Source organism: Sorghum bicolor, chromosome 9, assembly GCF_000003195.3.
Source record: "Sorghum bicolor cultivar BTx623 chromosome 9, Sorghum_bicolor_NCBIv3, whole genome shotgun sequence".
NCBI classification, from domain to species: domain Eukaryota; kingdom Viridiplantae; phylum Streptophyta; class Magnoliopsida; order Poales; family Poaceae; genus Sorghum; species Sorghum bicolor.
The window spans coordinates 1,363,248-1,390,131 of record NC_012878.2 but is presented as its reverse complement, the minus strand read 5'-3'; the positions used below and the strand labels follow the sequence as shown (position 1 = coordinate 1,390,131).

At 42.4% G+C, this 26,884-nt stretch overlaps 1 protein-coding gene across 3 annotated transcripts; it reads left to right on the top strand.

Moving 5' to 3' along the window:
* Positions 1-26,884, top strand: LOC110430149. Of its 3 annotated transcripts, none has more exons than XM_021447218.1 (8): positions 3-117; positions 205-240; positions 2,018-2,077; positions 2,900-2,965; positions 3,529-3,594; positions 4,067-4,203; positions 5,263-5,376; positions 26,475-26,884. In XM_021447218.1, the coding sequence occupies exons 1-8, from the start codon at positions 21-23 to the stop codon at positions 26,589-26,591; spliced, it is 693 nt and encodes a 230-aa protein (XP_021302893.1). In that variant the 5' UTR covers positions 3-20; the 3' UTR covers positions 26,592-26,884. The 3 variants fall into 3 exon arrangements, with proteins under 3 accessions (XP_021302895.1, XP_021302893.1, XP_021302894.1); XM_021447219.1 differs by having other exon boundaries at positions 6-117; positions 4,070-4,203; XM_021447220.1 differs by lacking the exon at positions 2,018-2,077 and having other exon boundaries at positions 1-117.

Here is a 26,884-nt window from a genome sequence, read left to right as displayed (position 1 = left end):
AGATTGCAAGCTAAAGGTCCATGCAATGCGGTAGAACCTCTCTCTCTCTATATATATATCGATGGTTCCTGAAGGAAGTTTTCCGAACAGACGCTTGCACAATGTCGCCTCCTGCTGGTGAGTCCTCGAGCTTTAGTTTATACATACATACATACATACATACTTGTGACGCAACCCCTCTTATTACTCTCTGTTTCTGAATAGCACCAGGGATTCTTCCTTGCCCACCAGATGGACATGGTAAGTCCTGCTAACGATCCTTTTGCATTGTTTCAGAAATTTCCGTGGCAATCAGAAATTGCACTAGCTTGGATCCGTCCATCTCTAATTTCACCTGTGTGTCCCTAACATCAACGTTACACATCCGTACTGGACGGATCACGAGCATACATATTTGGTTTTTCATGTTCATTTTTTTGCGCATAAGCATGGACAAGTAGTAGGCAGGCAGTAAATATATCTGGTCTTGACTGGAACGATTCTGTCTTTTTAGCCCACGCGAGAGAAACGGCTTGGGGCTGGTTTCTTCGCTGGTTTTTATTCTCCTCTCTCACATGCAACGGTAATCGGTTTCTTTTGTACTTATCTTTTTTTAGTGTAACAAGTTAAAATGGGTTGCTATTAGGTTGTTACTAGGAGCATATCTCGTGTGTTGCTACGGGAAATTGCGGATTTGTGAATTGTGTAGTATGATGATGTGGACTATACTTATTTGTCTTTTTTGACGTAGATATTACCGTTGTCATGTGTGCTATTAGATTTTAATTGTATATATGGTAGTGTATTGTATATTGAGATAAATAGTTATTGAGGTTTTACTTAATAAATTTTAATTGAATATGGTAGTGCATTGCTTAGGTGGATAGCTTTGCATGCTTAGAGAAATAGTTAGTAGGGTTTAGGATTATAAGAGTTATAGATTAGCCCAAAAAATCAGGATTTTTCAAAGCATACTTTTATTTAATTTTTTTTTTACAAAAATCTATTATTTAGGAAACAAAATATAATCTTATTCACCACCTAAAGCGTTTCTCGAGAAAGTATGGAATCAAAACATTTAGGATAATCGAAGTCCTACCAAACAGACCCTTTAATTCCCATTCAACCGGAGAACCTGCAAATTATAAATGTTCATCGAAACTAAGGTAAGCATCTCATCTCAAGATTGTTTGGATGCCGCCAGCTAAAAATGCAAAGTAAGCATGCAACACGTCTCTCTCAAACTACCGTTACATGTAGCTGTTGAGATCATAATTTTAGCTAGGCCGGAGTAATACGAATACACTGTCAACGCTCCTGCCAATAATAAAGGGATTATTTAGATGCCATTGGTTCCAAAATTAAGTAATGTGTTGAAGATGTCGAACAACTCTCTCTCTCTCTCTCTCTAGTACACCACCACCACTACTACTACTACTACTACTACTACTACTACTACTACTACTACTACTACTACTACTACTACTACTACTACTACTACTACTACTACTACTACTACTAGTAATAGTAGTAATAGTAGTAATAGTAATAATAATAGTAACAATAGTAATAATAGTAACAATAATAATAACAATAAGAATAATAGTAACAATAGTAATAATAGTAACAATAATAATAACAATAATAATAATAGTAACAATAGTAATAATAGTAACAATAATAATAATAATAGTAATAATAGTAATAATAGTAATAATAATAATAATAGTAATAATAATAATAATAATAATAATAATAATAATAATAATAATAATAATAATAATAATAATAATAATAATAATAATAATAATAATAATAATAATAATAATAATAATAATAATAATAATAATAATAATAATAATAATAATAAACAACTTGAAATTTTGGTGCTGTTACATTACTTTTTTTTTGATAGAAAGCTTTTCTTACTTTCTCAATTGCAATATACATATCATTACATGCATGACTGTCTTTGGTCTCGACCAGCATTATTAACATGTAACTACACAACGACGTTATTTCTTTGTGTTGCTGTCAGATCATGTTGGCCAAACTCCTGATGGGGGAAACACAGAAACGAACCATCCTAGCGCCATAGGTAATAAACATACTCAAAATTTGCTACCATGGGTTCCAAAAGAAATCAAATTTTGAAAAGACGTGTACGTAACTTTTGATTGTATTACAAAATACTGTACATGGTTGTCTTTGATAGATCTCGCTGGCATCGTAAAATCATAACTGCAACCTCATTTCGTTTTTTACCGCTCTTAAAGTAAATGTTAATAATGACTATTATTTCAAGTATGCTATTATTTCAAAGTTTTATAAAAACCGTAACTTTTGTAGTTCCAGCAACTCCTTACCATGACTACCACAAGTCAACTCCAAAGTTTTATAGCGTTTTAAGATTTACAACTTTTGTTTTGGTCATTTTATCCATCATAGGTCGTTCGAAAAATATTAATTTCAAATATGAGAAACTCAAACATAATTTTCATGGATAGATGATTTCAAATAAAAATGTTGTCAACTATGAAGTTGTACAATTTTTTGAGATCTATAACTTTGTTTTAGTCATTTTTCCATCCGAGATCGTTTAAAAATTTTGAATTTTAAATGTGAGGAATTTTAAAAGTATTTTTTATTGGATAGATGATTTTAAACAAAAAAAGTTGTATAAGTTTTTAGGTCTACAACTTTTGTTTTGGTCATTTTTTCATTCAAAATCGTTTATGAATTTCAAATTTTAATATGTAGCTATATCTAGAAATCAATTTATAGGGACAGTTGGATATAGAGCCATCCTTACAATTGCATTTCTAAAGACGGCTCGTTTTTGGAAACTGTTTTTAGAGATATGTTTTGTAGCAGTGTCAGTTAAAATAATTTAACACTTGATGCCACTCTACATGTTCAGATCAAGGAGTAGTCGAAGAAACTTCTGGCGGGAGAACAGAAACGAACACTGCTATTAGTGCCGACGGTAATACATATCATTTAGATCAGTACTCATCATTTTTTTATGATAGCCCAAGCGTCCATTTCCAGAAGTGGTAGTAGATCTAGTCGCTTCTAGAAATCGATTCATAGGGTAGATCAGAGTCACTTTTTTTTTTATGAAACACGAGGGGCAAGATCCCTACTGAAATTTTATCAATTTACAAAAGACGGATCGTTTTGAAAACCATTTTTAGAGGCGGTTTTAGATTAAAACGCCACTAAAAAGAGACATGTCTCTATAAATATTTTTTTAATTTAGTAGTGACGGTTAAATCTATATATCTTATAAAGACAAACTCCACTAAGCTAATTCTCTTGCACCTCATTATGTCACATCATCATCCACTTCTCCTGCTGCTGCATGCAATTAAGTGCTCATTCATAAATGGTTTTAGTAGTGGATGCAGCTACCTACACATGACTATGCATGCATACTACTAGCAATTATTCTCTCACGTGATCTTCTCTCTTCCTCTTCATACCCGCAGCAACGCGCAGGGAATCCTCCTAGTTAATCTAACACTTGATACCACTCTACGTGTTCAGATCAAGTAGTCCAAGAAACTTCTGGCGGGGTCACAGAAGAAGCAGACAATGCTACTGGTGGCAACGGTACAGTAATAATAAGCATATCATTTAGAGTACTCTATGATTTTTAATTTTATGACACCACAAGTTTCAAGTGTGTGTGTTGCTAGCTAATAGTTTGTTGAACTATATATTAGTCATGTACTCATGTCTGTTTAGTTCCTCCCAAGGAGCTAACTATAATTAGCTGGTCGGAGACCTACATCATATTTAAACATGATTTTTCCTGTATAATAAAATTTATTATACTCAACTCAAAGATTCTAGACACATAAAATTCATTTATGGGCCAGGGCCTTCAATCAACGATGTGTGCAGTGTAATGATCTGATGATGGTTAACATGAGGTTCTCACCAGCTAAGAGCTTAAAATGTTTCCAAAAATTGTTTATATACATCAACTGTATTTAAAGTATGACGTGTATAAAAATTATAAGAGATACTGCAACTTCCGGCGGAGATTAAAACTCAAATTACCTTCTGAACCTATAATCAGCAGGGAATACCCAAGTGACGGACATACTGGGACTAATCCACCGTCTCATCAGAGGAAGGGCTGCACCGAATGGCGGGGCCGTCAGCTGCAAAGTAAAGGAGATAGTACTATCATGCACCATCGTCGTTGATCCGGAGGTAGTTTTTGGCAATCACCCAGAGTTCCAATGCCCTGTTACTATGGGATTCACAAAGAAATGCTCTATTAACTACTATTACATATATATAAAGCTTGTTTGATCTACTCTCATTATAGTTTGTCCTATTCAAATTTATCTAAGTTTTTAGGAAAAATATATTAATTAATATCTACAAGTACAATTTATATATTGCCAGAACAAATCGCGCGCATAGAGAACTTAATGAAATCAATTTGATGTTGTAGATGTTTGACTTAAGACAAAGCAAAATGTAACCATAATTTTGAACAAAGGGAGTATTAAAGTTACATAAATTAACTAATTAAAAGTTAACAATGAGTTTTGAATACATTCTTGTATGGATAACAAGAATCCAACCACTTAGATTTTAATAATCCCACTATCTGACCTAACCATATTATTTTGATTCTTTTAATCTTTAGTAGACCCAAAGAAGCTCTCTAATCTTTAGATATTTAATGATCATGTCATAAACTCCCGCTATATGAAAATATGAGTTCTTTAGATTTTGCGTATGTCATGAATGGACTTAGCATAAGGTTTAACCATATGGTTTTATAGCTATTGGTGGTAATGTGAGAATATTTGACTTAGCATATATATCTGAATGGACTTACATTTTCGTAACAAAGGGTGTACATAATTTTAATCATGAATGGAATAAGATGATAGAGATTGAGACCTTATTATTACGTGTCTCCTAAGGCATCAGTTTGCCATACTAGGCAGCATATAATAAATAAAAAAGTAAACAAGCTAAGTATATTGGGCCACTCCATATTCAAGACCATGCATGTATTGCATGAATGATGTCTAAATAAATGAAAACCGATATACAGAACACTACATGCGTGTACAAGTTTTGAAATGTGAATGATTTGAATTTGATAGATAATTGCTCTAAAGGCATATACTTTAGAATTCGCCTCAATATTATCAAGACCTTTAAAGGGAAGGGTCTTTTACCTTTTATATATACATATACCTTATGTTTTATTTGCAATAATAAGTTAAGTTGACTATGCTTTCAATGTAGGTGGATGCTTCTGAAGGCAACTATGATTTTGAGCTGACCATTGGCAAGAGTTACCCAGACCACTTATCTCTGAAAAACCTAAGCGATCCTCTCAAGATATTCACCACATCCGTGGTAAGTGCTCAGTCTTACACACGAAATCAGCGGCTTTGTTTACCTTCATTAAGTTTAACCAGTGCATATATGCACGATGCATAGCATTCCTCCATCTCAAAAAGATGCAACTCTAGTTTCAAAAAAAGATGCAACTCTAGATGTTCTTAGTCAAACAATTTTAGTTTTCACCTGTTTTATAGAAAGAAGTTTATATATCAAGATTTATGACTCTAACTAGTAACATCATGAAAATATATTCATCGATAAATCTAGTATATTTATTTGATGTCATAAATATTTATAATGTCTATATAAGTTTGAACAAAAATGAGATAGTTTGACTCAGTACTATGCTAGAGTGCATATTTTTTGGTCAAAGGGAACATATTATTGTGTTGGTTTCTTAGTTTGCCATAACATTTAATTGGCAAATGATGCTATAATAAAAATTTGAAACAATATCATTTAGTGTATGGTTATGTTATGTTATTGAAAAGGATTTGCATTGACTAGATGAGAGGGGGAGGGGTTGTGACTAGGCCTAAAGCTTTAAAAATTAATCACACTTCAAGCAATGGATTACCAGTGTCCTTAAGTTATGGAAGTTTGTCGAGAAGAACTATGAGAATGGCATCAAAATCTCAATAAAAAAATAGATTGCCAAATTACCACACTCTGATCCCTTGAGGTTGGTGGACCCCCTTTGTACCTTTCCTTTGACCTTGAAATGTCACTAAGAGATAGATCGGGAGGAATATAAGGAGGTTGAACCAAGAAAAACCACAACGACAAGCACATGAGACACGATATAATGGTTTATCCTTAGATTCGGCCATACCACCAAGTCGTGATTGACAAACCAGGGTTCTAGGGGTTCCCTATGGGGTCACTACCTAGATGGGCCTTGGGCTGGCCCATGACCTGTTGAATGACATGAAACAAGGTGGTGTGAACTTCAAGCTTGTACCAAATCGATCTAGTTGGCTTACAAGGAAAAGCTAGATTATGTAATAGGATTAGGACTTCTCTATTGTAACCAACTAGGACTAGATACGTACCATACCTTCTTCCCCGATATAAAGAGAGGCATGGTACACCCCCTTGTACACACACGATCATACATCAATCCAACACAAAAGGTTCACACCGATTGGACATAAAGGCTATTACTCGAAAGAGGGACCGAACCAATATAAATCGTTTGTCTCTTTGCGTTACTATCAAGTTCAAGCATACGCTGAAGCCCTTCGAACATTACCCCAGGTACCCCTGTGTCGACTTGTCGGTCAACAAACACCAACAGTTGGCGCGCCAGGTAGGGGCTTTCGACGATTAATTTCATGATCGAGAGCTCGGTGGACCTTGACAACAGGATTTTTTGGTGGGAACAACCTTCATGTTCGGCTCCTAGATTTACAAAGTAGGCAGCTATGGCAAGCTCAAAAGTCACCTTGCAGAGATCTCAGCACCTCAGGCCTTTCCAGGCATCTTGACAACCACACTACATCAACTCACCGAGAAGTTTTCACACCTCTCACTGTCCAATCCAACTCAAACATGAGAGGTCTGCTCCCACACAACAACTCCCACTCGAACACATTTACCTTGTTAAGGCCCAAGACCTCTTCAGACGTTCGAGCTGAAGACCCTATTCGTTTTCCACTCAAACTCAACAACATAGCTTCGATCTACCAAGATGCAATCAGCCACCTCATCTAGTCGAAGCAAGAGATCCCTGTGACAGGTGCATAGAAAGGCCTTGTACTGTCCATAACACTGAAGTGAGGGATCATCCACTAGCCAGGTGCTCAGCCATATACCTCTTCAATAGATCCATCTCGCCTAGTCGACATGGTGACAGTACTACCCTTTTAGGATGGCATTACCCTACCAAGAGATGATGATGATCTTGGGTCTAAAGAGATACTAGAGAGGGCGATGACTAGACAATCTAGAATGCATCTGTCTATAAGGAATTCTCGAGTAGTCTTCATGGACGATCAACCACCCTACATCCCTATGACTAACACGCCTGATATCTAAGAGGGAGAAGAAATTGAGTCCAACATCTCACCAGACACTCAGCTCCCAACCAAGAGATAGATGAGCAGAGGGCTACTAGGGAAAAGAAGAAGAAGGTTGAATAGGTTCGCTCGCAACCGCGCCCACCATCACAAGGAGGATAGGAATGGTACCAAGTAGCCTGTCGAGAAGTTGGGCAATAGCGGCTAGCTGTAGAAGCCGCATATGCCCAATGTCTTCAGGATGAGAAAGTAGAATGACAATGTTAGAATCGATATGCCATGCAAGCCTCAGCGTCATGCGACCTTGAGCCTAAATTCATGGAAGTAGTCGGACACAGGGTTTTCACTTCACCCTACACCAACGTATATATGGCCTGGTGCATGAATTGGGAGAATTAGAGTACCACACCCCTGAATAGGAGTGACTCAAGGTTATCCTTGAGACGATAGCATTACAGATGGCAACAAAGGGGACCTCTCTACCTCCCTCTTCCTAGTAGTAAGTTCTAGCTCACTCCTATTTGGGCCCCATGGACAATTAGGGAGGAGGGGGCTCGGGCTCTAGTCCATGCATGCTTGGGAGGCTAATGTAACCAGAACAGAAGCCAAGGTGACACGCAATCCTCCTACTGCCACTAGAGTCACTACTACACCGACAGGGAAGGTGCCAGCAACTTTGAGTACTGGGAGGCAGGTATTTCTCTGGAACACTTCCCATGCTTCTCCAAGAGCCTACTATCCGTTTGACTACCCTACAAGTTCAAGCCATCCAACCACACCAAGTATGATGGGAAGACAGAGCCCAACTAGTGGTTGCATATCTACTCATAGTCTATCGAGTTAGTTGGTGGAGATGATGATATCAAAGTACTCTACTTACCCATGGCACTTGATATTGTCCCACTTGTCTAGTTTGATAAGCTATGAACAAACTCCATTGATACTTGAGCTTACCTTCACACAAGTTTTGTGAAAATTTCTATGATGTACTAACTCATTTGGGTACTCACAACAAGCTCACAACATGCAATCAGCTACCGGAAGAAAGCTTCCACCAGTACTACTACCATTTCACCAAGCTACAAGCCCAAGTCTATGACATCATCGATAGAGAGGTGATAGATCACTTTGCCAATGGGATCAAGTATAAGTGGTAGTTTGAGAAATTCTGTAGTGATGATCCATAGACCACTGAGGAGTTCAAGAACGTATAAAAGATGATCTCATTAGAAGAACATACTCGTGCGTGATTCCCATGTGGTCCACAAGAAAACAAAGGTTATGATCCTAGGGGCAATCAAGGTAACTAGTCTAGCAGAAAGCAAGGACTTGACAACACCCTTGCCTCCATGGACAAGTCCATGAAGCCTAATAAAAGCAATAAGAAGGTTGAAGACCTCAAGAACCTACCCTGACCTTTTCCACAAAGATGCCAAGTATATAGCAGGCAAGTGCTGACACCTCCAAGAGTTAGGCTAGTACAACAAGAGCAACAAGGGCAAGAGTAAAGATGACAACAATAAAGATGGAAGCAACAATAAAGAGAGATTCGATAGGGTGTTAGCTTGGTGCTGATCCTAAGGTTGTCTCACTGGTGGTGGAACCTTCCCCTCATCGGTGAGGAGGAAGATGATGGGATATGATGGAGAAGCTTCTGGTGCCCCTCTCTACTCTGCCTTGCTCTCTGTAGCAGAACCACCTAATCTAATGCCCTCTCAGGAGTACTTTTCTTCCATTAGACACTAAGCACTTGAGATGGTTCTATCGAGCACACATCAAGGGAAAACCTGATGAACCACATTTTTCTGGTAGGATCATAAATGAGAGAATAAGATTACACTCTTAGTCATTTCTTACATCACTTGTATGATAACATCAGAGTATTACATGAGTGGAATTAATACTTCTTTTAATGGCAAGTTAAATATTAACATGGTGAACAATTATTTGCATGAAATGATAATAGAGTATGATTCTTTTCCTTTGTAAAATATTTTTTGATGAAGGTTGATAAGAAATAAATTCTAAATCCGTCTCGTAAGTGAAATCCTTGCTGAGCCCACTAGGAAGAATCCACACACATAAGTGTTAGCTCACGACACCTGTCACCTACAACAGGGTAGAACAAACCTCGAGTACTCAATTATACTATGCAAGACTTACCTGTTACGAGGAAATAAAAGTCTCCAAGGATTATGCAAGGTTATCTGGCTTGTGGGTTTCTTGCATAGCAGAAGCATTAATAGAAGTGCATCCTTAAGTCATTTTATTAGCAGTCATGATTCATTCATTAAATAACCATTCTATGTAAGCACCTATGCTATTCCAAGCAAGGGTTAAGCAATCAGAACCTTTTACCAACTTCCAAGTTCCAGTTCTTACTATGGTGCAAGACCATAGCCAAGTCATATCGTCATGATAATGACGACTCACAAATTAATATATCCCAGCTAGGTACCTGAAACACACGCCTCATCAGTAACCCAGGTACAAACAAGACCAACTCATTTTTATCTTGTCAAGGGGTCCAGGCCCCTGTCCAAACTTGGACTCTAAGCCCTCAACACCTGAGACCCGATCTCAGTATGGTGCTTAGATCTCCACCTATCCCTGCCTCTAATCAATCGGTCCAGAAAGAGTTGGAACCCATGATAAGAGAGTAACAAATATTCCCACTCCCATAAGCAAGTATATGCTCAAGATATAAAGTTTGCGACCTGACTACCATCCATAGTAATGGAGGGTACTCAAATGACTTAGGCGAAACATGTGCAACCGGAGCCTCGCTCGGGTCCTCGATCCAAATCCAAATACTGTTCCACCTAGTCTCCAATTATTATCCACATATAATATGATAACAACATTAATAAAAATTCTTATGTCTCGCGAGTGATAGATAATCACTTGACTTCTACCGGAGATCCTATAGCATAGCAAGCTACACAATCCTATCATACTAGTAAACTCATAGGATAAAGTTATATATATGCAAGTGGGTTTCATTCAACTCCTCAAAACTTAATGCGCAAGCATAAAGTAAAGTGTAGAATAATAGGCATTATGAACCAGGTCTTGCTTGAGTAACTTATAACCAAAGTTAGCATCTCAACACGGTGTCACGATCATCAAAGCACTATCTTTTCTGCTACTCCAGATGACTCCACGATCAATTAGGTTCCTATAGTGATGTTCACAAACACAACACATAAATGTAAATAACAATGACAATCACAACTTTAAACACGACTTTGTCTCTCAAGCTAAAGGACTAGTCAACGAGTAATGTACTAGGCTGTGCATCCAAACGATCGACCTAAATGATTTATCCCAATAAACTCAAGGTGTTATTTAATCTGGTTTATTTATTTAATATATATCCATATTTATGTTCATTAACCATCATGACCAACCAATTATTCAAAAATTATAGAGTGTATATTAATACCAGAAACCTATTGCAAAATTTTCTGGATTTATTGCTAACATAGATTAAGCATGAAAATTCATACAAGTTCATATTAATAATGCTAAGCACTTCAATTTAATTAGATAGCTCCTGAAAACCTCATGAAACTATGTGAATCAGTTATACCAGTAGATAGATCATTATTTTAGGAATTAAAAAAATTGATTTCACTATTTTTGGACACCTATAAAATTTTAGACGAAATTCACAAGTTTGTTGCAAAAATTTATTTCTAAAGCATTTAGAAAGAATAAAGGGCCGGTGGTAGCACTTTTGGCCCAGCGACCCAATGCGGCCCTCTTAGTCATGCCTGCACGTGAAATAAGCCAGCCTAGCAAGTGGGGAGCCCACGCGCGTGGTTGCCTTTTGCATCCAAGCCCTCTACGAAGCAGGTTATCACACGGCGCCTTCAAATACTATTACGCCAGAGGAGGGTTTCACACCGAGCACCCTCAAAAGAGTCACCTTCTTAGAAAGGCGGTCCCCGATGTGCCTGCATGTGACGGCATGGCACCCCTAGTTACGACAGGCTCTTTGGTCCGCCGCAACCCCTTTAAGAAGTCAACCACCATCTGGGACCCTTAAGAAGCTATAGAGAGGTGGTTAGGAACTTGGAGATGAGCTACAATCTAGCCGACCATGGTAGCAGCTGAGACAGCGAGTTCACAATGGCGGTGAGGTCCTATCTGTGGCCTAGAGCGCTGATTGTTGTGAATGACAGCGGATAAATGACGAAGAAAACAAGATCAAAACATAGCAGAGACACATGATTCAACATGGAAAACCCCTCCAATGCAAAGGGGAAAACCACGGGTGCCAGCCAGCAAACACTCCTCATTTTTATCAAGAGTTGGGTTATAACGCCGTGCAGTGGCTTACAAGATCATCAATTAGATGGCCTTTATAATGTGTAATTGAATTTTGGAACATATTCAACACTGATAAGAGGAATGAGATGGACGAGGAGCTATAGAATCTCATCGTGGTTCATGTTGTGGCGCCGGTTGAACCGATGGGCCTCGAGATGACCTTGTCCACAAGTGACCTGCGGGGCGGCGGTGCTCCACGGCCAGCATGGCCGCATCACCCTATCTTCGGCCAGCGCCTTGGCCAACTTGACATGAGCACCAGATAGAGAGAGGCAAGGTGAGCTTGAGGGTGTAAGAAATTGAACCAACTCGAGGTCACCCCAACCTTAGTGGCACGGCGACACATCCGGCAACTAGCGAACAAATCGCCAAATTCACGACCATTGAAGCTTGCCTGCAATGAGGAGCACGTTTGGCAGCTAGCTAGCTCCCTCAACTCGCTATTGGCACGAGGGTGCGGGATGCAAGACCTTGAGTAGAGCAAAGAGGAAGGAAGGGAGCATGGTGGTCAGAGCATGAACATGACCAAGGAGGGCGCACACACGTGGCCATGCAAGTTAAAGGCGAGGGGCTCCACTTGGTGGCAACAATGACACACGTGCCCGATGGTGACGTGACTTGAGATGGCCTGGCGCTAGGCATTGAAGGGCGTCGTCAGACTAGGCGGGGTCGCCACCAATGGTGGCTTGCGAGGGAGTGAGGTCTTGTTTAGTTCGCAAAAATTTTCAAGATTCCCCGTCACATCGAATCTTTGGTCGCATGCATGAAGCATTAAATATAGACAAAAATAAAACTAACTGCACAGTTTACCTATAATTTGTGAGATGAATCTTTTGAGCCTAGTTACTCCATGATTGGACAATGTTTGTCAAATAAAAACGAAATGTTACAGTACCCAAAAACAAAAAATTTTGCAACTAAACAAGGCCTGAGGTGAGGCAGAGATCCATCCCGTCAACTACACCTGAGAGGATGGCAATGACACGGTGGGCAGCGGTCTCCAACGCGTGGTAGGTGAAACGTGTGGTGAGGTGGATGCCACGTCACCCAACGACAATGACCACGACAGACACGACCGTGCTCAACAGTGTCTTTCGCATGGTGACCGCACCCACGAGATCGGACGATCGGAAGGGTGTCGAGCATGCATTTTAAAGCGAGCTAAAAACTGCTGGCGATTTGGATTGAGGTTCAACCAAAACTACTACCCTCAAGCCAACACTTCCAGCTACCTTGGTGCTCTCAGCCCAAATAGAGAGTGACCAGAGGAGATAAATGAGCAACAAGATATGTCCGTCACTGCTAGAGCCGAGCGCGAACGGAGCGTCGAAGCAAGGCTCAAAACATGTTCTACTGACATTCGGTTAATCTTTACACAAGCAACACGATGCTCAGCTCCCGTGCCACCTTTGCTAAGCTCTAGTACTGACCTAGAGGCAAACAGCTATGCAAAACATGATATAAGTGGTTAAGCCTTTTCGTTAGGATTTGGATGCCAAAGTAGCATTGCCACTATTCTATACAGACTTAGCGAATCTAGGGTTTGCAGCTAAAACTATTATACGTTGGCACTTTTGCATTAATTTTTAAAAGCTTTAAACATTGACAACCTCATCTATCAAACATACCACAACATAGCCCACGCTTTGCACTAATCGATAGAAACAAACATGATAGGCATCGCTTAACTATTTTGCGCAAGATAATTCTCCAAAAATGAAACTTTCTAACCACATGCTATATTGCTCTTGTGTTTATAGAAATTGTTTTTTATGCCGAACAAAAGTTAAAACACCAGAGTTTGATTTGTTAACTTCTTTTAGGCTTTAAGCCAGGTGCTAAGCAAGCTCGTAACACCAGGGGTGTTACACACTCGATGCTAAGCAGAGGCAGACGGAATGGAATGATTTGTTTTGGTTGGGTTTGGATTGGATCCCTCCTCCTAGGTCCAACCTTATCCCTTATATAATGAGATAGGTTGGGTACATGGTGTTTTAGGGGTTGTCCCACCTTGCCCAATTTGGTCTATGATGGCACATGTGCATATTATGAGATAATTGTAGAGGGTTTAGTCCCATCTTAGTTGTTAAAGATGGGTTAGACCAACATATAAAGCTTCTGGAGTCCATCCCATCATCTTCGGGTTAATCTTTTTACGCGAAGCGAGGACAAAAAGGTAAGTGGGATGGTCGTAGGTGTGGTTCCCTCTGCGTGAAGAGTGGATTTGAGCCATTTGGACTCTGGGGCGTTACAAATAGTATTAGATCTGACCTTTACAGCCATGGGTGCGTGCGGGTCAGGGGTGTGGACATGGGGTTCATGTGCATGTAGGCCCTGCGTGGTGCACGGCGTGACACATATGTCGGCACTAGACGTTCGGTCACGTGTGCTAAGAGGCAACGTTCTTGGTCATCGTTTGCTAGGTTGTGAGTATGTTGGGCCGACGAGGACGTCGGGTCCTTTGCGGGGGTGTATGTCACACCTGGACCAATTTAGAATTTGGTCTGTGGTGGCACATGTGTATATTATGACATAATTGTGGAGGGTTTAGTCCTACCTTGGTTGTTAAGGGTAGGTTGAACCAACATATAAAGCTTCTAGAGTTCATCCCATCATCCTCGGTTAATCCTCTTACACAAAGTGAGGACGAAAGCGTAAATGGGATGGTAGTAGGTGTGGTTCACTTAGCGTGAAGAGTGGATCTGATCCATTTGGACTCTAGGACATGACAGGGGCTTTCTTGCAGCGGTTCGCCATGGACCGCCTGTGCAAAGTAATTTTGCCTGCCTCTTAAATTCGTGTTTATGTAGTAGTAATGCTAGCCACGTAATTGCACAAGTCACTTTATTATTACTAATTGGAGGCTCAAATGGAAGCATCATGTTAGTTCTCACTGGATGGACACGCTAGGAAAAAGACAAATTCTAGAAATTCTCACGATAGTCAGAAATGTTTGGCCTTTGATTTGGTAGACTCTATCATAATTAACCATGAAACACGCACCTAACGCTAGTGCCCCGGAGCTTGCTCGCACTGGAGCTTGCCCGCGCTGATGCTCACGCCCCCTTCTCGACTACCTCCTCCACCGTGTGGCGTTCTCCGGGAACGCCCGCATGCCACGCTTCTCGCTGATGAGGATCCCACCAACAACGGTGCATGCCCTAAGGCACGCCCTGCATGGCGGGGCCTAGGGACATGGGCGTCCCAATAGTTCCAACAAGCCGGACATGGCGTCGTCTCTGCCTTAACAGCTGAAGATCCACAAGAGACAGCCGGAGAAGAGCTCAGCTACTGTTCTGGGCATCTTCATTCTGGCATGGAGATTCATGGCCTCTGCCTCCTTCCCGGTCAGAGCATCCAAAAGGTCATTTACAGCAAGTTTTGCTCTTCCATCTCCCCGGTCTCAAAATCTCATGCTTTTTCCTAGTTGCTTCTTTTGGTCGTTCTAAGATTAAGCTCTCCCTAGTTTCTGTGGGCTCAATTTTGCAAGCCACGATTGGTTGATTTTTTGTGGATTTTAATGTGGTTCACCTTGTGGATCGGGTTTTTTGTATCTCTATCTCTTCTAAATGGGTTGGATTTCACATTGTGAACCTTCGTTCTTTTGAGTGCCCTCAGTTCAAGATTTTCTCACATTGTGAACCTTCGTTCTTTTGAGTGCCCTCAGTTCAAGATTTTCTTTCACCTGTGGGGATATGGTGGTCCGAATTAGGTACGTGAATGGAGGTTGTTCTGCGAGGAAGAAGAAGCTTCGTGGTCCATGGTGAAACTCAACCACCAGCGTGTTGCAAAACCAAATCCAGGTCTAGCATCACGGGCAGTTATGGCCTCGGAGGTCCCTCTGATCGGTGCGAATTGCATCCCAATCGGGAACCGACATCGCCAGTCGGAGATGCGCATGGCTGAGCCTGATAATGGTAGTGCGCTGGCTGGTCAAATGGGCTCGTCTAGTGGGGGTCTAAATAATTTGAATTTGGATTCAAATTTGGGCGGACGGGTGCCAAGGAGTCAACAGGTTACTGCAGGAAATCTATCATTACCGCTGCAATCCGGGATTTGCTCGCGCTGTCTCTCCTGGGGGCATGTGAGATAGGCATGCAAATCATCCATCAGATGTTACACATGCTTGGAGAAGGGTCACGTAACCATGAGCTGCAGGGAAAAAGAAGGAACCTCAGTGAGCGTTCGTCAGGCTGCAGCAGATTGAGACGTGTACCCGTATCGCGAAAGCGTGGTCTGCGTGAGCGTCGCTCGACCAGCGGCGTTTAGCAGTCCAGCCTTCCAGGTTGGAATCCTAGCCGATATCGAGTCGATGATTTGTTGTTCTTGGTTGCAGCGTAGTCTGGTGATGGAGAGCGGCGCTCCCAAATACTTGGTCGGGAGCTCCTGTAACCTGCAGGGGAACGCATCCAGCACCTCCTGAATTTGCTCAGCTATGCATCTGATCGGAGTGATTGTGCATTTGTCCACGTTGCAGGAGTGCCCTGAAGCTCCGGCAAAGAGGTCATGGATCTGCCGCATGCAGACAAAGTCATCAACCTCAGGGGACAGGAATATAACCAGGTCATCGGCGTAGACTGATGCACAGTGGATGATGACGTTCCTAGGCAAGGGGCGTAGCACTGCTCGTCGGTCGTCCTCCGAGATGAGGGCGTTGTGGACGTCCATATAACAATGACGAAGAGTAGGGGGGATAGCGGGTCTCCCTGGCGCAGTCCCCTGGAGTGAAGAATGCGTCTGCCTAGGCGTCCATTAACGAGCACCCTGGTACTAGCCATGCCGAGGAGTGCTGATATCCAATCGCGCCATCTGAGCGGAAACCCTATGTGCGCGAGGGTCTCCAGCAAGAACGGCCAGGCGACCGTGTCGAATGCCTTAGACAGGTCAACCTTCAGGAGCATCACAGGGTGACGTCGTGCGTGCAGCCATTTGCAGGTGAGCTGAACCGTACAGAAATTCTCGTGGATTTGGCGGCCTCGGATGAATGCCGACTGGTTGGGCTTGACAATGGATGTCATGAAAGGCGCCAGGCGGATGGCTAGGCCTTTTGCGATGAGCTTCCTAACCGAGTGTATCAAGCTGATTGGGCGGTAGTCTCTGAGACCAACCGGTGTGTCCGTCTTGTGGATCAGTACCATTGACGCCTCATTTAGAAGGTTAAAGCTTGTGTGATCCAGTTCCCAGAACGCGTTGAACACGCGCACAACATCAGCCCCAATCACCTCCCAGGCAACTTTAAAGAAGGCGCCAGTAAACCTGTCCGGTCCTGGTGCCAAATCATTTGGTGTGGCTTTCACGAAGCCCGCAACCTCCTCCGCCATGAAGGGCTCAACGAGTGCGGTGAGGTCTAAGACCGGGAGCTGGAGCTGGGACAGGTCAATGCGGTGCTCCCTGGTGAAAGGTGTTCCCAGTAGGCTATTATAGTAATTGAAGACAATGTCGGCTTTGGCTTCATCCTCACTAAAGGTGTGACCATCATGTGACAAGGCGAACAGGTAGTTTTTTTGCCGACGGTGGCAGGCTTGTAGATGGAAATATTTTGTGCAAGTGTCCCCCTCCCTTAGGTGACGTGTTCTTGCCCTCTGCCTCGCCATGGTGCGCTCAAGCCAAGACAGACCGAGTACGTTGGCCTTGAGTTGCCACCTGAGGTCCCATTCATCCGGGGAAAGAGCGCGTGTCTCCTGCGCAAGATCGAGTTCGAGGATTATTGCTCTTGCAGCCGCAAGCTGTAGCCTGATGTCGCCTATGCACGAGTCTCGCCAGCTTCTCAGATGTAACACCCGATTTTAAGAACAAAATCAGATATGCACCATATGTGAGTTTTAGAAGACAAACCTCACATATAGCTACAAATAAGGGATAATATCAAAGGACAACGCATAAATTATATAACGTACTTAATAAATCAGAAACAACCTTAGGCAGCAAAGCACGGAAGATAACTTTAAACTTCGGGTGTTAACTTCACTCTGCAGGATCCAACTGACTGGTTGATCATAAGCCCAATACTTCTCCTGAGGTGTGGGGGAGATAGCAAGAGTGAGTCCAAGACGAACTCCGCAAGTATAGCAACTAGATAGTATAGATCTCACGGTCTCATGATCAATGTGACATAAATAATATAGAGCATTAAATAATAAACAATGAATATCTTAACACAACAAGATTCATCACCCTTAATGTAAGAATCCTCAAGGCCGCTCGTGACCGTGAGCACGGCTATAGTATACCAGCTTTTAACACTCTACAGAGGTCGTACATCTTTACCCATGAGTCATGATTTACCCTTTCGCCCGAGATAGCTAACCTCTTAAACCCCTTCCAAGGGAGGCCGGTAGGGATCACTATGAAGTCTTTCAAAGGTTCGTCTAACAAGTTAGGGCCGCTTGGTTTCGGTAGTCAGTCCATGTGATTCTACCCCGCAGTTAATCCACGGTCTGCTATCCCCCATTTGCGCCACACGGGTAACCTCTAACCAGCTAGAAAAGTTACTCATACTTGACTAAAGCCAGAGCCATCATAGCCCTCATGGTTGCACTTTCATCCCGGTTATCACTTACGAATAAATCCTCAAGTTGCTAAAAAGTCATTATTATCATTTGTTGCTTTATATTAATCTAGTCACAAGATCATGGTCATAGAATTAAAACCCAAATGCTATACTTTCCTTAATCCAATTTCTCCTGCTGGTTCTGCTGATCTTACTTGCTTCCACGGCTCTGATTTTTATCACCAAAGTAATGCCCATTGACTAAACTCGGTCACCAATCATCAACACACAAGCAATCGGAGACAGACATACACGAAGCAAACAAGATTACAATTAGAACAGTACACTAGCAGTAAATAAATCAAAATAAAAGCTTTCCAAAATCATCTACACGCTGCTACGATCACGTCAACGCAAAGTTCACGCAAAGAGGAGTTACGATGCGAAATCTACGCATTAAACGGGACTGCAAAAGGCTATCTACGGACTTGTAATTAACTAGGAAATCTAACAGTGGTAAACCTAAACAACAGTGGTATTAACGCGAAGCTTACGAAATTACGAAACTAACGCAACTTGAACAGATTGATTCGGAGTTCAAACGACGATTTTATAGCTAAAACAATGCGGTGGCAATTCTATAAATAAAGCAGGGTATAAACGAATTTAAATAAATGAATTAAATCCTGTAAAAATCCTCTGGCCGAGGACAGCGCGCGAAAACAGGATTCCTAGGGGGCTCTTTAACAAAATGTCACACGAAGGGGTATCAAGTGATTCTGGCCGTTGGATCAAGCTTGAACGCGCTGGATTAAAAGAAAATAAAAAAAAAGAAGAGAGAGAGGAAGGGGACGGTGCCTGCTACCGGAAGGAAGGAGGACACGGCACGCATCCATGGTTTCCGGCCGAAGCTCATCGGAGCAAGCGGACGGGGAGCTACGGTGCATGGTTTTTGATTCCGAGAACACCGGAAGAAAGAGAAAGACGACGCGAACACACCCATGCCCTCAGCGCGGCCGGGAGAGACCCGAGCGACACGCTCCATGGCTGGCGGCCATGGAGCTCGCCGGAGCTCGCGGCCAGGAGGCTAGGGTTCACGCGAAAGCATGGGACTTGGCCGAGAAGAATGCGGGGAAGGTAGGAGAGCTCACCAGCGTGACAGAAACAGCGAGGACGGCTTAGCCTGACGGATTTTGCGCGGAGGTCGCCGGCGGCGTCCTTGCAACGGCTACTGCGCACAGCGAGTGGGGGCAGGGGCGAGTGCAGAGCGAATTGAGGCACGGATGAAGGCTCGGGTGCAGACGCAGTTCCAAATAGCCGAGGCGCAGGGGAAGAAGGGGTGAAGAACGTGGGGAGCAGGGCGGCTCGGGCGGTTCTACTGAGAACCGAGAGAGGTTGGGAGCGGTTGCGGGAGGAGAGGGATGACAGGCGGGCCCCGCATGACAGTGAGATAGAGGAAGGGGGAGTGGAGGGTGTTGGCGCTGGGCTGGTTTGGGCCAAGTAGGCCGAAAGCGAGGGGGAAATAGATTTGTTCTTTTTTTCAAACTAATTTTCAAACCTTCTTTCAAATTGAATTCTGAATAATTTTTCTTTTACAAAAATTCACACCTCACAAAATAAAAGTGCTGTAGCATGAATGCATCAAAAAGTTTTCTAAACTTATATTGAATTTTAATTTCCCAAAAATTATTATTATTATTATTATTATTATTATTATTATTATTATTATTATTATTATTATTATTATTATTATTTCTATATTTAATGCTCACAAAATTGACTATAAAATCAAATTCAACTATTTAAAAAAAAACAAGCAAATTTTAGGGTGTTACAATTCTACCCCCTTAAAATGAATCTTGTCCTTGAGATTCGAAAGAGGCTCAGATTTCATAGGGGAAACAGGAAAAAGATCCTAATAACTCTTCCAACTTCACAACTTGCATACCAAATGTAAACACTTATAAAACCCATTGTGTATCTACCATTCATAATTGATCAAAGTCCATCTTGACTACTAATTTCTTTTAACTTACAACTCCAAGAGACATGGAAACTTAATATGTATTTGCCTCCTCTGGTAGGAGTGGACCACCGTGATACTCAATTCTTTTCCCTGACGGTGCTGTTAAGAGCATTTTGTACTGGGTACCATAGATCACTCCTTTGTGTGCACACAACCATCCATTACCAAGGACCAAGGGAATACCAAGTGACTCTAGCATAATGAGGTTTACAGTGAAGTTTTCCTTGTTTATGACCAAATTGATATTTGAGCACACCTGATCTGCTTGTATTTCTCCCATTGGGGTTTGAACTAACAAAGGCTTCCTCGTTGGACACTTCACCCTCTCGATTATCTTTACGAGGTCGGTGGAAATGAAAGAATGCGAAGCACTCGGGTCAAACAGAGAAAAACTAGCACTAAGTCTACTTGAATATAGCCACCAACCACTTTGGTAGCTCCATGAATGTTATGCCTATCCACATTGCTGAGTCTTCCATTGATATAGTCTCGTTGCACCTTACTTCCATGAGCAGACTTCTTATGGCTTTTCCTTTTTCTCTTTCGTCGTTGGGGATTCTGATTTGATTCACTTCCAACTTGCTCTTCAGTATCATTATTTTGATAGTACTCAGTTTCATCATACTCATAACATCCTTCAAAGGCAGGATCATCATTCTCTTCCCACGTATCAGTAAGAGGCATCATATAGGGCTCCTGATCCGTGGGATACTATACTCCCTGTCATCAGGTGACCAACATCAGTAGCACGAGAAGGAGAGATGATCATAATCATAGAATATCTCAAGAGACAACACTCTCTTCAAGATAAATTGAGAATGCATCAACCCGTGATATCAAGATACTACCCCCTTAAGAAAGGTCGACTAGGAGGTACAAGGTAGCTTGCCCTTTTTCTTGACAAGTTATCTTGCATTGAGATCTTTTGACATCCCAAGGAACTTATGTGCAAGGAAGAATTAAATATCCTGAAATTTCCTCGCGATAAGAAAATCACCAGCGCAGTAAAATGGACATAACTCTTGTTCTGTTAATCCAATAGAGTTATAGCTTATACCGTTAGAAATATTAGCAACTTATCTAAAACTTTTCTATAGAACACTTTTCCAAGTTCTATAGTTACGTTTGCCTAAAACAGTAATCAACCAAAACGGTTCCAGGTTCTTGACAGCACAACTGTATCATCTTGTGATTTTCATAACTCCAATACCAGAATAGCTATGGGTTTGATTCTTGAAGTCAGAGAAAAATCTTGAAGTCCACTATCATTCAGAATTTTCTCAAGATTTTTGGTCATCCCAGATCAAAGATATGAACTGATAAAGAAGTGATACTTCGGAAAGGAACGATAAGGTAACAAGAGAAAAACCAAAACCCAACTATTTATGTCATTAATCCTTATGCCTTAGACATAAAAACTAAATTAAATTGTGAAGAAACTCACAAGATCATTACACTCATTACAAAGATCCAAATCAAACATAAACATAAAGACAATTCAACCAAGCAGTAAAGGTTCACAAGGCACACAAACTCGACTTTCGCTACTAGCGTTTTTATTACACAAGGGCACAAACTCCTATATCTTAAACTCAGTGATGCATCTATTGATTCCTCTGTGGACAAGAGTTTACATAGTGTCCTTCCTATCGGCAATGATAACACTTTTTCTTAGCTGGATCCTTCGTGATATCATTTTCCACTGATGTGTTACTCCGTGTGTTATCAACTCGCTAACCCTGGTTAACTTTCTTCCTAAATTGGTTGATCCTTCGAGGTTGAAACTCTTTATAAGTGATTGTCCATCCATCTATGCACACCTCATGAGCAGTGGGGTTAGCTTGAGAAGTTTCTTCATCCCCAAGGTTTGGATTTTCATGGCGAGAGTTCAAGGCTAAATGTGACAACTTAGGATTTGAATGTTGTTCACTTCTCAATGCTGGCTCTAGTGATTTTGTCTTCCTCTTCTTATCCTCATTAGTCAAACAATTTGGTTTTACCTTAACTTCCTTTTTAGATGACCTATTCCGAAGACAAGGAAGACCATAATGCCTACAGCAATGGCATTGATCCTGATATCCCGGTGTACTACTACCAACACCTCCATGGGTTCTCATATTTTTCCAAGCTTCTGCTACTTGTATCTTCACTGGTCCTGAGATGCACTGCTGAGAGTTTCCATTCTGAGTCATTCCTTCCACTACTTCCTTTTGCATAGCTAGAAGCTTCTCCTTGTCAAATGCTTTTATGGGTGGCGTAGCTAGGTCCTTTTGTCCATTCATGCCAAAGGTCTCCTCATTATGAGCCATCTAAATAGACAAGGAGGTTGGATTTAGAATAGAGACAAAGTTTTATAACAGAATAGGGCAGAGGTAAGCATAAATTTTAGCAATTATCAAGGTTAAGGTGAAAGCAAGAAGTAAGCAGCCTAAAACGTCCGGTTCTAACTAGGCTTATGTCCTACAGTCAGTATTGCTTTGATACCACTTTGTAACACCTGATTTTAAGAACAAAATCAGATATGCACCATATGTGAGTTTTAGAAGACAAACCTCACATATAGCTACAAATAAGGGGTAATATCAAAGGACAACGCATAAATTATATAACGTACTTAATAAATCAGAAACAACCTTAGGCAGCAAACCACGGAAGATAACTTTAAACTTCGGGTGTTAACTTCACTCTACAGGATCCGACTGACTGGTTGATCACAAGCCCAATACTTCTCCTGAGGTGTGGGGGAGATAGCAAGAGTGAGTCCAAGACGAACTCCGCAAGTATAGCAACTAGATAGTATAGATCCCACGGTCTCATGATCAATGTGACATAAATAATATAGAGCATTAAATAATAAACAATGAATATCTTAACACAACAAGATTCATCACCCTTAATGTAAGAATCCCCAAGGCCGCTCGTGACCGTGAGCACGGCTAGTATACCAGTTTTTAACACTCTACAGAGGTCGTACATCTTTACCCATGAGTCATGATTTACCCTTTCGCCCGAGGTAGCTAACCTCTTAACCCCCTTCCAAGGGAGGCCGGCAGGGATCACTATGAAGTCTTTCAAAGGTTCGTCTAACAAGTTAGGGCCGCTTGGTTTCGGTAGTCAGTCCATGTGATTCTACCCCGCAGGGAATCCACGGTCTGCTATCCCCATTTGCGCCACATGGGTAACCTCTAACCAGGTAGAAAAGTTACTCATACTTGACTAAAGCCAGAGCCATCATAGCCCTCATGGTTGCACTTTCATACCGGTTATCACTTACGAATAAATCCTCAAGTTGCTAAAAAGTCATTATTATCATTTGTTGCTTTATATTAATCTAGTCACAAGATCATGGTCATAGAATTAAAACCCAAATGCTATACTTGCCTTAATCTAATTGCTCCTGCTGGTCCTGCTGATCTTACTTGCTTCCACGGCTCTGATCTTGATCACCAAAGTAATACCCACTGACTAAACTCGGTCACCAATCATCAACACACAAGCAATCGAAGACAGACATACACGAAGCAAACAAGATTACAATTAGAACAGTACACCAGCAGTAAATAAATCTAAATAAAAGCTTTCCAAAATCATGCACATGCTGCTACGATCACGTCAACGCAAAGTTCACGCAAAGAGGAGTTACGACGCGAAATCTACGCATTAAACGGGACTGCAAAAGGCTATCTACGGACTTGTAATTAACTAGGAAATCTAGCAGTGGTAAACCTAAACAACAGTGGTACTAACGCGAAGCTTACGAAATTACGAAACTAAGCAACTTGAACGGATCGATTCGGAGTTCAAACGATGATTTTATAGCTAAAACAATGTGGTGATAATTCTGTAAATAAAGCAGGGTATAAACGGATTTTATAGCTAAAACAAACGCGCGAAAACAGGATTCCTGGGGGGCTCTTTAACAAAATGTCACATGAAAGGGTATCAAGCGATTCTGGCCGTTGGATTAAGCTTGAACGCGCTGGATTAAAAGAAAATAAAGAGAAGAAGAGAGAGAGGAAGGGAACGGCGCCTGCTACCGGAAGGGAAGGAGGACACGGCACGCAGCCATGGTTTCCGGCCGAAGCTCATCGGAGCAAGCGGACGGGGTGTTACGGTGCATGGTTTTCGATTCCGAGAACACTGGAAGAAAGAGAAAGACGACGCGAACACACCCATGCCCTCAGCGCGGCCGGGGAGAGACCCGAGCGACACACTCCATGGCTGGCGGCCATGGAGCTCGCCAGAGCTCGCGGCCAGGAGGCTAGGGGGCACGCGAAAGCCTGGGACTTGGCCGAGAAGAATGTGGGGAAGGTAGGAGAGCTCACCAGTGCGACAGAAACAGCGAGGACGGCTTGGAGTGACGGATTTCGCGTGGAGGTCGTCGGCGGCGTCCTTGCAACGGCTACTGCGCACAGCGAGCGGGGGCAGGGGCGAGTGCAGAGCGAATTGAGGCACGGATGAAGGCTCGGGTGCGGACGCAGTTCCAAATAGCCGAGGCGCAGGGGAAGAAGGGGTGAAGAACGTGGGGAGCGGGGCGGCTCGGGCGGTTCTGCTAAGAACAGAGAGAGGGAGAGAGCGGTTGCGGGAGGAGAGGGATGACAGGCGGGCTCCGCATGGCAGTGACAAAGGGGGAGTGGAGGGTGCTGGCGCTGGGCTGGTTTGGGCCAAGCAGGCCGAAAGCGGGGGGGGGAATAGATTTGTTCTTTTTTTTCAAACTAATTTTCAAACCTTCTTTCAAATTGAATTTTGAATAAATTTTCTTTTACAAAAATTCACACTTCACAAAATAAAAGTGCTGCAGCATGAATGCATCAAAAAGTTTTCTAAACTTATATTGAATTTTAATTTCCCAAAAATTATTATTATTATTATTATTTCTATATTTAATGCTCACAAAATTGACTAAAATCAAATTCAACTATTTAAAAAAACAAGCAAATTTTAGGGTGTTACATCATAGCTTTGACGGCATCGCGTAGTTTAATGTCAAGAGCACGGCATGCATCAACCTGGTCCACGTTGGTAGCCCAAGCCGTGCTGAGAACGTCCATGAATTCTTCAATCTTGATCCAGAAGTTCTCGAAACGAAACCGCGGGCGAGCCCAGGGCTAGGTGTTCAGAACTAGTAGAAGGGGTGCGTGGTCAGAGTAGTCTGAGGATAGGCCACGTAGATGGTGGCTGGGGTACTGGGAAAACCAGTCCGTAGACTCAAACGCACGGTCCAGGCGCTCCATGGTTGGAACGTCCCGGCCGTTGTTCCAAGTGAAGCATCGACCAGACAAGTGCACCTCAACTAGTTCCAGGTCGTCTAGGAGGCCCTGGAAGCGCCTCATTTCTCCCCGGTGCAGCCTGCTGTTGTTCTTGTCCGCAGCCCTGTAAATCATATTGAAATCGCCGCACAGAAGCCAGGGACCAGCGCACGCCGCGCGAGTGGCTCGCAGCTCCTGGAGAAACTCCAGTTTGTCACCCTTGTCAGTCAGTCCATAGATATTGGTGAGCCACCAAGGGACGCCGGGGTCGTTTAGTGGGGTTAGAAGGATCGTCACGGAGAAACGGCGGGTGGCAGCCAACGAGGCCGCCCACAGGTCCCTACGCCAAGACAGCACTGCACCCCCAGCAATCCCAACAGCCGTGAGGGAGATATAGCCAAAGTCACTGCTTGTTACATCAGTGTTCATGGTTACAGAGAAGAGCTCGATCTTGGACTCCTGTAAGCAAACAATAGAGGCACGTTGTTCGGCCACTAGGCTACGTACGGCACTGCGTCGTGCCCGACAGTTGAGGCCGCGCGCATTCCAGACAAGGAGGTGGTTTGCACTCATGATAACAGATTTTCCTCTATGGCATGGCTGGCTTAGAGAAGCCTAGCCGCAGTCCTCTGACCACCTCCAGCAAGCCTAGGGAACAGCTCGTTGCAGCCCGTTTAGAGGATGACAGTGGTTCAGCAAATACCTCGTGGAATTTTGCTGTTATGGAGGCATCAGGCGTTAGTGGACACGGTTGTTGCCGCCACTTACTGAGAAGGACACGCCTCGCTTGCTTCTCAGGCTGCGGGTCCCGGAAGACGGACTTCGCCGCTAGCCTGTCGCTCCGCCGTGGTGTGGGGTTGGAGGACGGCAGATTGGGTTCTTCATGTTTACGCTATTTATTATTTTTATTTAATAATTAGGACTTTGTTTTGTTTATTTCAACCTTATTAGGGCACATTTGACTAATATCTTATCTCATATATGCTATATAGTTTGAAGATGTCAAAACTAAGGTGGTCCGTAAGTGGGAAAACAAGGGTACATTGGAGAATATCCTTGAAGAACTAAAGATTGAGCTACAAAGGCAAAAGGAAATCAAATTAAACTGATGCTGGGGCCGGTGATGCATTGATACCGGCCTTATCTGGTCCAGTGAAGTTAGTTACATTTCATGTTTTCGTGTTAATCTCGATAGACGGATTTGGTTGTAATAATTTGACGCGCTTCTCTCAGGATTCGCACACTTTTACTTATCCAATGAACCATGCAATCTATGTTTCTTGCATGCAGTTACTGATGTCAAGCTCTCCATGATTTGTAATAATTCGATGCTCCTTATGGGATAACCACGACTAGCTGTAAAAGAACCATATAATAATGCAATGTGTTGCTCTTCAAATGA

Excerpts from the sequence above, each read along its gene's own strand:
- LOC110430149 (XM_021447218.1), top strand. The coding sequence starts at position 21 with ATGCAATGCGGTAGAACCTCTCTCTCTCTATATATATATCGATGGTTC. Across the intron at positions 2,966-3,528 it reads CACTGCTATTAGTGCCGACG|ATCAAGTAGTCCAAGAAACT; the intron begins GTAATACATATC and ends CTACGTGTTCAG. Across the intron at positions 4,204-5,262 it reads CCATCGTCGTTGATCCGGAG|GTGGATGCTTCTGAAGGCAA; the intron begins GTAGTTTTTGGC and ends CTTTCAATGTAG.